This window comes from Drosophila serrata, unplaced genomic scaffold (genome assembly GCF_035046125.1).
Source record: "Drosophila serrata isolate PLE 108 unplaced genomic scaffold, ASM3504612v1 contig_249, whole genome shotgun sequence".
In the NCBI taxonomy this organism is placed as follows: Eukaryota; Metazoa; Arthropoda; class Insecta; order Diptera; family Drosophilidae; genus Drosophila; species Drosophila serrata.
In genome coordinates, this window is record NW_028257147.1 from 110,949 (window position 1) to 123,067 (window position 12,119).

The following is a 12,119-nucleotide window of genomic DNA, read 5'->3' on the forward strand; positions in this document are numbered from 1 at the left end:
CATTGATTTAACACAAATTTTATAATAGCAAAAGGTTGGATTTAAACTGAAATTTAATTAGAAACCTTAAAACGGAACAAGAAGAAGAACAAAAATAATTGTGTTTGCTACGGGGCTTAAGTACACTGGTTGAGAAGCGCAGAGGAGGGCACTTTTTTTGAGAGTAGTAGTTGTGATAGGAAACATTGATTTAACACAAATTTTATAATAGAAAAAGGTTGGATTTAAACTGAAATTTAATTAGAAACCTTAAAAAGGAACAAGAAGAAGAACAAAAATAATTGTGTTTGCTACTGTGCTTAAGTACACTGGTTGAGAAGCGCAGAGGAGGGCACTTTTTCGAGAAAGAGTGAATGCGAGGAAAGTATTATTTTTGAGAGAGAGTAAAAGAGAGCAAGCACAATTTGCTTTTTTGAGAAGCGTAGGGAAAGGTCTCATTGTTTATTTTGAAATAATGAGAATTTGAGTTAGTAAAAAATATGTGATAAATCCGTAAAATTTATCAAAATTATAACATACTGACCCTTGGTTTTTGCTCTTTTTTATACCCTTGCAGGGTATTATAATTTCAGTCAGTAGTTTGCAACGCACTGAATGGGAAATTGTAACTTACAGTTTTTAACATATTTTACTTAATTTGATTCAAAGCTATCTTTTATTATTATAGATTTTCGTTTTTAGTTTGAAAATCGGAATACTATATGATATAACCACCAGTTCCCCCATTAACGAATCTGTAACCCCCAAATAGTATCTACATATATTCTTCACTTCTGTTTGTATCCTATATCCCATAGTTACGCATCACTCCACCGCATCCCTTGGCCAAAATGCAATTGGGCTCACAAGATCATTAGCACACCCCACATGCAAAGTTTGCGGCCAAGTATGGCCATTGGGCTATCGATGATGGCCAAGAGTTCCATAGGGTTAAAACCAGGAATAGGAACAGGAGGAGGAGCAGGACAGGAGCAGCAGGACAGGAGCAGCAGGAAGGAAGTGCCAGCTTAGCCGGTCATCGTTGGCCTCATCATCAGCGGGCGGTATCTCTTTTGTTGTTTGCTCCTCTAAATTCTTATTGTTGTTGTCGTTTTTGTTGCTATTTTTATTGTTGTTGCAGCTCCTATTTGTTGTTTTTGGCCTTTATTGCTGGCGCCATCGCGACGTTGTGGCGAACGGGTTTTGATGAAAACTGCACCACGGACGAGACGCACAACAAATTTGCATAACTGTTCGCCAAGCGAATGCAACAACGAATTTACACAGTAAAAAAAAAAATTGAAAAAGTTTCCGAATTGAAATTAATGCATTTTTGGCATAGTTATGAGATTTTTAAAATTTGATTTATTGACAAAATTGTTTATAAAATATAGACAAATACCGACTAAAAGTGTGGTATTGTACGTTTATTCAGAAACTTGTTAAACTGTGAAGGAGTCATTTCCAACCCCATAAATCATATATATTCTTGATCAGCATCAACAGCTGAACCGATCTAATTTTTCAAAAATTTGTTAGATTTTTGCAAAAAAAAGATAAGGGGTTACATCATTAAAATTGTCAAAAATTGACATTTTCATTTTGAATTGAGTATGCAGTTTTTTTAGCCATTATAAAAGCGGGCATAGGAAAGTTTTCCGAATTGAAATAAATGCATTTTTGGCATAGTTATGAGATTTGTAAATATTGAAATACATAAAAATTAAGAATTCTTTGATACGTTATTAAAAAAAAAAGGTTAAATTATTATTTATCAGTTAAATCTTTAAGCTTTTGGTTTCTGGCATATAATAGTTTTAATTTATCTGAATATATTAAATTATTTATTTATATTTATATAAAACACAACAAAATCCTTGGGTTAAAAGTATTTGATAACCTTCTTCTAAAACCCTTTTAAATAATATTTATTTTTCGTAATATTTTTCTTCAGTGTATAGCACCCTCTAAAGAGCAGTGAGGGGTGGCTTAGAAGTGGAAGGGGGCTGCGCTACGCTGGGTGGCAGCGGTTTTTGGCGCCTCACGCATGCATGCGCTGCATTCATCAACGACAGAGTGGCGTTCCCCCCCCTATCTACCCCTCTCCCTCTTCATACCGGAAAACAAAAACGGATGAGAATGAAACGATGCCAGAAAACCACAAAAGCAGAACTCAAAATGAAGCAATGAGGGACAGATGCAGCATCTATGAGGGACACAAAGGAGTGAATGCAACTAAGAGTGCAGCAAAAAAAAGAGATCAAAAACGACTTTGAAATACCTAGAATTATTTTTTAAAAACGTTTTCTTTCTAGAATATGGTAAATTAAGAACTAAAATTGCTTAAAAACAGTTAACAAAGATTTCTTAAAATAAATCTGCTATAAGATTTAAGCTCCTTTACTTTCAAACTCCACATAACATCGTAATACAAGGTTTTGACTAACACCGGAAGTATGCTTTTTGTAATATTCATCACAACAAAATATTGTTTCATTAATGTTGGGTCTTTACCAAGGCAACACCACCAGAGATTCCTCCTTAAAGTTCAACTTTGACAGCTGCCCTCATCCTGGCCAGAATCTCTTCATCCGCGGGAAGCTGGCGAACGTGATGTTGTCAAGCATATAAATCAGATTTTTGGTCCGAAAAAGCGGTGCCGGACGTTGTTGCCTGATGAAAAGTCGCGACAAAAAGCTTCTGTTGTTTGCCCCCCCCCCCACACTTTAGAATTTTCCACACTTCAGCCAGTCTACGCCCCCCGCCCCCCTCACAATCTTGCTGGAAAAGCCACGAAGAATTGATGGCCACTTCAGAGACAATGACGGCCACGGCGGGAAAATGCGAGAAGCTCAAAGTGGCACGGAAGAAAAATCTTAGTGTTAATATTCAAGATTTCAGAGGATTTTCTTATAAGGAAAATTAAGAAGGTATTTTTTAAAATTAGTAATTTATTTTCAAACTCATTTTTTAAGATTTTTCCTAAGCTTTTCAAAGTATCTTTGATCTCCTTCCTTTCTTCCCACAATTACATAGATTTTCTTGCTCTGCACCACAAATTGCGTGTCCAGCTAAGCCCCATCTCCCCGCTCACAGTTTTTCCACTCCCCTCCCCCTTCCTCTGGGTGCTTTTCCTGCTGCAGCTTCTCTGCTTCTTTGGTTGTTTGCCCGGCGAGGCGTTAAAATGTTTGTTTGCATTAATTTGCAGCAGACGACAACGACGATGATGATGGAGGATCAGGAACGGGTGTCCTCGGTCGCCTATATCCTGACAGCGATGAGCCTTACCAATTAGCGCTTTTCGAGGGGGGGGGGGGGCCACCCAATGTAGGCGTGGCATGTGTCAAAAACTGCGCCTACAAAATGTCCGCGATGCGTTTGAACCGAAAGTTTTGCAGCCATATTTGGGGGGAGATGAAGGAAAATTTTTGAAAATTGTTTAGCTTCCAAAAAAAAAAAAACGGAGGAAGAAGAATTTGGGCGAAAAGGAATTTTCGAAAGCGGAGGTGACAATATTTTGGGTAACAGGGGAGACTTTGTAAGAGGGAATTAATTAATAAGAAAACTAACTGTTGGAAGCTTAAGTTTATACGCCCTTAAAGTTTTCAATGGAAATATAGGATTAAATGGGAAATTGATCATAATTAAGCCTATAATATTCACATTTTTACTATCGATATTTATCAATATTTTATATAACAATTTCTTCGATAAATCAAAATCTTAAAAAACTCATAACTAAGCCAAAAAAGGTTTAATTTTAATTCTAAAAGCTGTCCTATGCTAGTTTTTATTGGAATATTAAATCTGCTTACTCAAAATAATTTTTAAAATACTTAGAATTTTTATCAATTTTTATCTTTTTAAAAAAATAAAATGGGAAAAATTTTGAAACGTTTTTATGTTGGCAATAAAAGTGCATCCTCAATTTAAAATGCAAATTTTTGTCGATTTTTGACAATTTTAATGATGTAACTCCTTATCGTTTTTTGTAAAAATCGATAAAATTTTTGATGCTTTTGATGCTGATCCAGAATATATATGATTTATAGGGTCGGAAATGATTCCTTCATAGCGTTAAAAGCTTTTCATTGAAATTATAATACGCTGCAAAAGGCATAGTAAAAGAATGATTTGTTTATAAAGAAGGTACAATCAGCTAATAATATCCCCAAAAACAAATACTAAATTTACTAATTTTGTAAATATATATTAAGTTATTATTAATTCTTTAAACTATTTATAATTAGACAAAGTCCCAGACTTAAAGACCTGACACTGCAGAGGGTACGTTAGAAACATAAAACCTAGTTTTCAGATTATTTTGTGACTCTTTTATAGTTAAAATTATTTTTTGATTTAGTTTTCTTAAGTTTGTTAATAATTTCATTTCAGAAATCAATCGAATTTCAGCAGTTCTGGAGCATAATCCGATGTAAAACCTATTTAAACTGATTTTTATTAGTTTCATTTATCGAAGTAAAACTGTACCGAGACTATATATATATATATTTCCGTCTGGCTTGAGGGCGTGGCATTTCCCATTCCTAAGCAACTGAAATTCCTGAGATTTCCAGTCTCTTGACTCTTTGGAGACGATGAATTTAAAGCCTTGGCCGGAAAGTATGCAATATATTTCTAGGCTCAGCATGAGGCAAGGTGGAAAAGAGGAAAATACTATCCTATATATCTATATATATATATATGTGTGTGTGTGCGTGTGCACTTCAAACACTTGGGAAAATGTTAACCTCGCCAGTTTTCGCCAGCTCTCTCCTCTATTTACATACAAAATTTCCCAATTATGCAATCATTCAACTTGATTTGGCTTTGCCTTTCTTGACTGATTTTCCAAGAGGAAAATTGCAAGAATAGTAGGGGGTCGGGGAGGTGGGGGGTAAGTTTACTGAAGCTGAAGCAGGCAAATTAATTGTTAACTTTAAGCAAACAACAAACGCAATCAAACGTGGAGCAGGGCACAAAAAAAAAATATATAAGAAGTAAAAAAAAAGAGAAACGAAAGGGAAGAGTTCACGGAAAGGGAAATAAAATTAAATGATTCCCGTGAAACGACACAAAAGGCAAACAGTAAATGCGCAGAAATCGCAGAGGTTACCTTTTATATATCTACATTTATATATATGTATATATTTCTGAAACCCCCTTTAAAATCCCCTTTTCCTTGGGATTTCCCTTCTCGATATCCCAGCCTTTTGGCATCGCTTCACTGAAGTCCCAGATTGAAGCATAAAGCGCAGCTCATAAAAGGCGAAAGGAAAAGAGAACACTGGTTTAATACTCTAAAGGTTTTTTTTATGGGGAAAAGCATCACAGAAATATCTTGAGAGAAAGAAAAACTGCATTCAAGTTAGATGGAAAAATAATAGTTCTTATAGAAAGAATGGTTTTACAGTTTTTTTAGGTTATTTAATCAAATCTATGTGAATATATATATATATATATATATATATATATATTTCTATATATATATATATTTCCTTAATAGAAATAAAAGTTACGAAATTTAATTTGCCAGAAATGTATCTGTAACTCCAATTTAAAATCGTTTTGTATTGGAAACCATATAATAGGTATATTTCCTTTAAAGAAAATCCCTTTTAAATCAAACTTTTTAAAAGGATTCTAAGATTGTTGTTGTTTCCAAATTAAAACAAAGCTCCCTAAAATTATGTCTACATATAAAATAGTTTTAAAATTGGAAGCCCTATAAAATATGAATATGGTCTTTAAAGAAAACCCTTTTTGCATCGTATTTTGGGAAAGATTGTTAGAGCTAAGTTCCCCTTACACCTGGCTTTAATAATTTTGTTAATTAAAAAGACTCCCCTAAAATATTTAAAAATATAAAGGAACAACTATAAAGTGATTTAATTAAATCTGTGTGAAATATATAATTTTATATAAAAATATATAAATTTAGTAAAACTTCTTAGCTTCATCATGTGCTAAGTTTCTAGTTAGTTTCCTGACTTTAATTATTTTTTAAATTAAAATAAAGCTCCCTAAGATTATGTCAATATATACAATATTTTAAAGATTGGAATCTCTATAAAATAATGATATATTCTTTAAAGTAACCCCTTTTTTTCGAAAGGATTGTAAGAGTAAACTTCTACCAAAAGTCTTAGACTACTCTTTAATTATTTTATTAATTAAAAAAATCACCCCATTATATCGGAATAAATTCCTCAAGAAACTCCACCCACATTTTCAAGGTAACTCCCATACCTCAAGGCCTCCTCCATCTTTAGAGTATTTAAACACGAATATTTTCGGCAAACTTACCTTCAAACTTTTCATATGCAGCGAAGCTTAACTTTTCCGGTACATAAGATGAGCCGCGACGCGAACTGGTGCCCGTTCCGGCAGCTCCACCAACTCCTCCAATTTCTGGATTTTGGGTTGCCAGTAGCGACGATGTTGGTGTCGTGGCCAGAAGCGTTGTCTCCTCGGAGAGCAGCGGGGTATTGGCATTCGGTGTGGAGCAATTGCCCGCCGACGATTTCTCGACCGTGAAGCTGGCGACCTTCTTGAGCACATTGCTCGACAGATGATGGGGCGTTGTTGGTGTCCCAAAGCCAGGTGGCGGTGCTGGTAGGCAGGGTAGGGGTGCCGTGTCATCCTCCACATTGTCGAAACCGGCAGGTGGAGGTGGAGGATGTGGAGCAGCAGGAGCAGGACCAGGAGCAGGATTCGTTTGAGACTGCACAGGTGTTTGAGATGATTTAAACGAAATTATAACAGTTGATTGCGTTTCCAGCGACGAGGATGTAGCTGTAGCTCCCGCTCCTGTAGATCCTGTGAATGAATGAATGAAGGAATGACGAGGCAATGGCATTAGCTGGATAAATTTGTATAGAATCTCCCTTTCCATATATATTCCATTTCCAACGTTGAATCTTTGCCGAAAAAATTGAAGATAAATGTTTTCAGTCGGAGCATAAGTCACTTTCCATAATTACTGGTTAAATTGTAGAATTTTTCAGCAAACATTTGCCAATCATTTATCATTTTCTTTAGGTTGAGGGGAAATTTTTTTCAATATTTAATATTGAATTGAAAGAAGCCTGAGAACCTTTCCAGATTATTTTATGGATTTTCAATGGGCTTATAAAATGTGTTTTGAGTAAAAAGAAATTCTTCTTAATCTCTTTTTATTGCTATAATTATGAATCTACAAACCATCTCAATATTTATATGATTTAAACACATTTAAAGTGTTTAAATACTTTTTAAAAATACTTTAAATGTACTCCGAGAATTCTATATATAATTTGTAGTTAATTTATATATTTTAAAAAGTCTAAGATTGTTTTAAAATCATTTTAAATTTCCTTATTTATTCCTAGATATAATTTATATCAATTTGAAATGGTTAAGAATGTCTTAAATTCTTTAAAAATTATTTAATTTTTACTCCTTGATATAATTTTTACCCTTTGAATATGATATAAAACCTTTAAAATAGTTTTTAAACAAGTTAAATTTTCACTCTTACTCCCAGAAAAAGATTTTACTAACTATATATTTAATTTTAATTTTCAAAAATTGTTTTAAAATTACTCCAAGACTCCTATAAATAATTTTACACATTTATAATAATACAATACATTTTTAAATCTCTGAACTTATTTTTAAATTTCTTAAAATGCACTTAGTTACGCTTCAATTGTTTGCTCTTTAACAAAAAAAAATATCTCCCCACTTCAGGTCAATATTGAAATGATTTACATTCATTAAATCGAAATTTATGCACAGCAGCCTTTTAAAAAAAATTTGCCTAAAATAAATATATAATTTTTCTAGTGCATTAAATCTTCCCCAGGCTCCTGCCAATCAGTTTGTGTACTTTCAGGCGGATCCTTGATTTCGGGAAATTTTTTATGGTCCCTCCACACCGATTGAGTAGACCCTGCGGAGCGCTTATCGCAGGCCATCATCATTGACTGTGTACCCAAGTGGTTATGATGGCCTCCACACCGCTTTTCCTCCCGATTTTCCCCGCTTTTCCCGCTCTCCTGCTCTTCGATTTGGGCGGAAAAAGTCCCACGTGTATCATTCTATATAACATGATTTAATTAAAATTTAAACTTTCGTTTTTTTTCGGAGCGCTGCGTTTTTTGGGGGTTCCCCTGCGGAGCCGCAATGGGGTGGGGATTCACACAAAGTCAGAAAAAGGGAAGCTGAAGCCGAGCCTGAAGCGCCAGTTTCCGGCCAACATTTTGTAAACAATGAAGACGTGTTTGCAATTTTTAAGTTTTTTTTACAAATGTTTTTTGTTCTCGACAGTCGTCGGTGGGTAGTACTTTTTTTTCATATATACATACATATATATATATATATTTTGAGCTCTTCTGGGCATTTCGCAATAGAAGCCGGTAGAAGCCAGAGGCCCCGAAAAAACCAGCGAACCATGTTCGCTTTTGTTTATTTTTTTGTTTATCGAGCCGAGCGAGTTGGGTGAACGCAATTAGGTGAATTTTCCCCGAGCAGGGGGTGGAAAATTTTCAGGGGGGGCACTTTAGCCGGGGCAATTATATATTTAAAATATCATGTGGAAGGCGGGAGAAGCACGAGTCCTTGCATAAATGTGCCAATAATTACTTTCGGGTCCTGCTTTTGTTAATTCTTTTTTTCCCACTACCCTCTCCTTAACCTTTTTCATCACTTTTCTCGCATTTTGTTTAAAGGCGTCGCTGATCGGATCAGTTTTTGGGGGAAAACAAAGAGAGTTGGTTGAGAAAAAATGGGGGAAAAGCTGTTGCTACATGAGTTAATTAAAAAACTTTATATTAAGGTCCTGCCATCACCCTCTTTTTGTTCTGAGAAGGTCCTTTTTGGGGAAGTCTTATTGAAAGAGGCTTTCAAAGTCATAGGATGTATCTATGTCCAGTAATTACAGATGGTCAGGAAAGGAAATAAAGAAGTAAGAAAGGAAAGTTAATTGCTTGATTATTGTTTATTATTATTATTATATTTAAAGGGAGTGATATAAATCAAAAGAGTTTTGAAAGCCTTTCAAAAGGGGTTCAAAACTAAGTTTTATAAGTTTACATATTTAAAAATACCAAATTAAATTTGTATGGCTTATTTTAAGCAGCTTTGTATGCTCTTTTAAACCCCCCATAAATTTGGTATATAACTTAATTTCGTATATCAAATACTCATAAAGTTTCCCTTATATTTTCTTTAAATTCACTAAACATTATGCTTAATTTTCTCTTACTCTGAAGACGGAGACTTACAAGCTGTTTTCAAGCTGTTCTTTAGTCTAATTTTTATTATCTTTTTGGAACATCACCTCTCTAGAGAGTAAAGATACTTCAAATTTTTGAGAAAAGGTCAGGTGAGGGGGGGGGGGGGATAGGAAAACAACACTCAAACCTACAGTTTGGCAAGCACTTCTGTGCGGGCCCGTGTTTACCTTTGAAATTGGCGCAGACCGAAATAAGCAACAAGCAAAAAATTCTCACAGCAACAAAAAAAAGGGACAAGCTTTTAGACAGTTTTCCCTCTTAGTTTTTTTTTTTTTTTTCTTATTTTCCTGACTCAAGGACCACTCAGTAGAGCACACACATATGGTTACAAGTGTGTTACAACAAACAAGACGAAAAACTAGGTAAACTGCGGATTAAATTGCAAATTCTGTCTTTAAATAATATTTAACTCAATACAACTAATTACTATGCAGTTATTTAATGTGTAAATTATAGACAGCATTTTAATAACTTTAAAATTGTTGCATATTTTATCAAAAAGGCTCACACAATTATTGCTTTTGTTTATAATGGTAATTATTTGCATTGCTGCATGGCTGGTGATTTAAAATTAATTTCATTGATAAACACATTAGGTGGAAAATTTTAAATATGTGGAAAATACAAAGCAAAGTATTAAAGCTTTAAAATTGTGAGTTTAATAAGATGGTTTTTTTGTGGAGAAGAATTTAGGTTCTGTAGTGAATTTTTAAGCATTCTTTGTAAGTAATTACTCAGTAAGAAATTAATTAGTACTTATTTAAGGTATGTATATTTGTTAAGGGTTTGGTCTAAGGTATTTTGAATATATAGAAATATATTATATTCATATATAATACCATCTTTATTTAACCTTTAGGATTTCTTCCTAGCTTAGTTATTCTTCTGAGAGAACAAACATTTCCTTCTATAAAATTGCTTTTCTTTTAACATTTTTTAACTTCTCTATTAAAGTCATACCATTTCTCTAGTTCAGGGTTTATCTTCCTAGAACTACCATTTCCCTCCATAATTTTTCTTATTTTTAAATAATTTTCAAACTAATTTCTCACCTGTTTCATGGTTTATTGCTCCTGTTACCAAAACACCTTGAGGTGTCTGGCTCACGGCGGCTGCAAATCGTGATGATAGATTCTGTAGCTCCACCTTCTTGGCCTTGGACACATTGAAGAGCTCTCCATTGCCTAAAGGTGAATCCCCAAGCCTCGTTCCCACCGATCCTCCTGTCGGTGTGCCCGCTTCCATGCTACCCGGAGTCAGTGGTGTGCCCGATCCACTGCCCAAAACTTGGGCCAACTTCTTGCCCAATTGCAGTGCCATAAGTTCGTCCGGCGAACTCTCTTCGGCTGGACTATTGGGTGCTACCAATAGATCGGTATTAAGCAATATAGCCGGCTCAGCCTCCTCGACCTCCTGCAGATCATTGGCTATATTGAGGTAACTGACACGGGTTAAGCTCAGGCAGGCCAATTTATCCGCTCGACAGCGTCGCTGTAGTTCTAGGACAGCCTTTGCGGTGCTCGGCGATAGTGTATCCACCGATGTGACACTTATTTCGCTCAGTGGACGATCACGTTTCGATGGAGGTTGAACTTTGGTAGCATTTAAGGGAGGCAATGGGCTTGACTTGGCCTCAATTAGCTCCTCATCCACGGGATCTGTGAAGAGGGAATCATTGCTTGAACAACTTGTGCACAATGACCTCCGGTCGTAGGGATATTGATGATGATGATGATGATGACGATGACAGTTTCCACTTGAATGGTGATGATGATCTTGATGATGATGATGATGATGATGTGGAAGCTGCTGCTGCTGCCGCTGGCTGCCATGGGTTAAGGTGTCATTCGAGGCGTAGCAACAATCGTCGCTGCTACAGTTTTGGTACTCTAAGGAATCGGTGTAATCCAAACTGACCAAGTCGTCTTTAGATTCGGTAAGCGATTATATAGAGAAAATAGAGATAGATAATCGATATGTAGAGGATGAGACAGAAGTTGAAGAGTTATAGAAAAACAATGTCTATAAAGGTGTGGCAAATAAATAAATGGAAGTCAACAAGCGGAAATTGTGATTGAAATGGTGAAAATAGGGATCTGCAGTAAAGATTTGCCTATGTATACTAACTCAAAAAGTATGTGAAATAAATGTTGAAAATTAATTAACATCTTCCCACTTCTTAAATACAATTTATCATTATTTCACTCTTACAGGGTATTATAATTTTGGTCAAAAGTTTGTTATGCTGTGAAGGAGTCATTTCCCACCCTATAAATCGTATATATTCTTGATCAGCAATGAAAGCCGAGACGATCTAGCTATAAAAGGTTGAACAAAAAATTAAAAAAATTTTTTTTTAATTTTTTCAAAAAAATATAAAGCAAAAAATTTTTAAATTTTTTACATTTTTTAAATTTTACACGGAGTATGCAGATTTGTTAATCTTTTAAAGACTAACATAGGACAGCTTTCCGAATTTAAATTAATGCTTTTTTGGCTTAGATATGAATTTTTTAAGCTTTGATTAGTTGAAAAAAATATCGTAACATAAAACCGATACATATTTATGCAAAACCTTCCTTCGAAGTAAGTTTCCTTTCTTGTTTTATTACAAAATATATATTTTGTATTTTTAAATAAAATATTACGCTTGATTAAAAAATTTTAAAAATATATATTTTTCAAGGCACAACAACTAAATTTGAAAAATAAAAGGCTAAAAACTCCGAAAAGGAAATATTTTTGTTGTTAAAAAGTCGCTAATCATTTTTAACAAATTGTTAAGAATTGATAGTTGCTATTATCCTTTAACAAATTATTCCCAAAGTTTATAAATAAATTTCCATTGCTCGAATCTTCTAT

At 34.5% G+C, this 12,119-nt stretch overlaps 1 protein-coding gene across 17 annotated transcripts in view; it reads right to left on the minus strand.

Moving 5' to 3' along the window:
- capu (formin protein cappuccino) overlaps positions 1–12,119 on the minus strand; it is a 58,490-nt gene that overhangs the window by 14,430 nt on the left and 31,941 nt on the right. For 6 of the 17 annotated variants that reach the window (XM_086832341.1, XM_086832344.1, XM_086832343.1 and 3 more), the window contains 2 exons: positions 10,310–11,182; positions 6,286–6,798 (listed from right to left, as the gene is read on the minus strand). The exons of 1 other annotated variant lie outside the window; for it this stretch is intronic. In XM_086832341.1, the coding sequence (XP_086688467.1) occupies positions 6,286–6,798; positions 10,310–11,182 (1,386 nt within the window). The remainder of the gene's footprint in view (positions 1–6,285; positions 6,799–10,309; positions 11,183–12,119) is intronic. 10 more of the 17 variants (XM_086832342.1, XM_086832347.1, XM_086832350.1 and 7 more) reach the window with 4 other exon arrangements.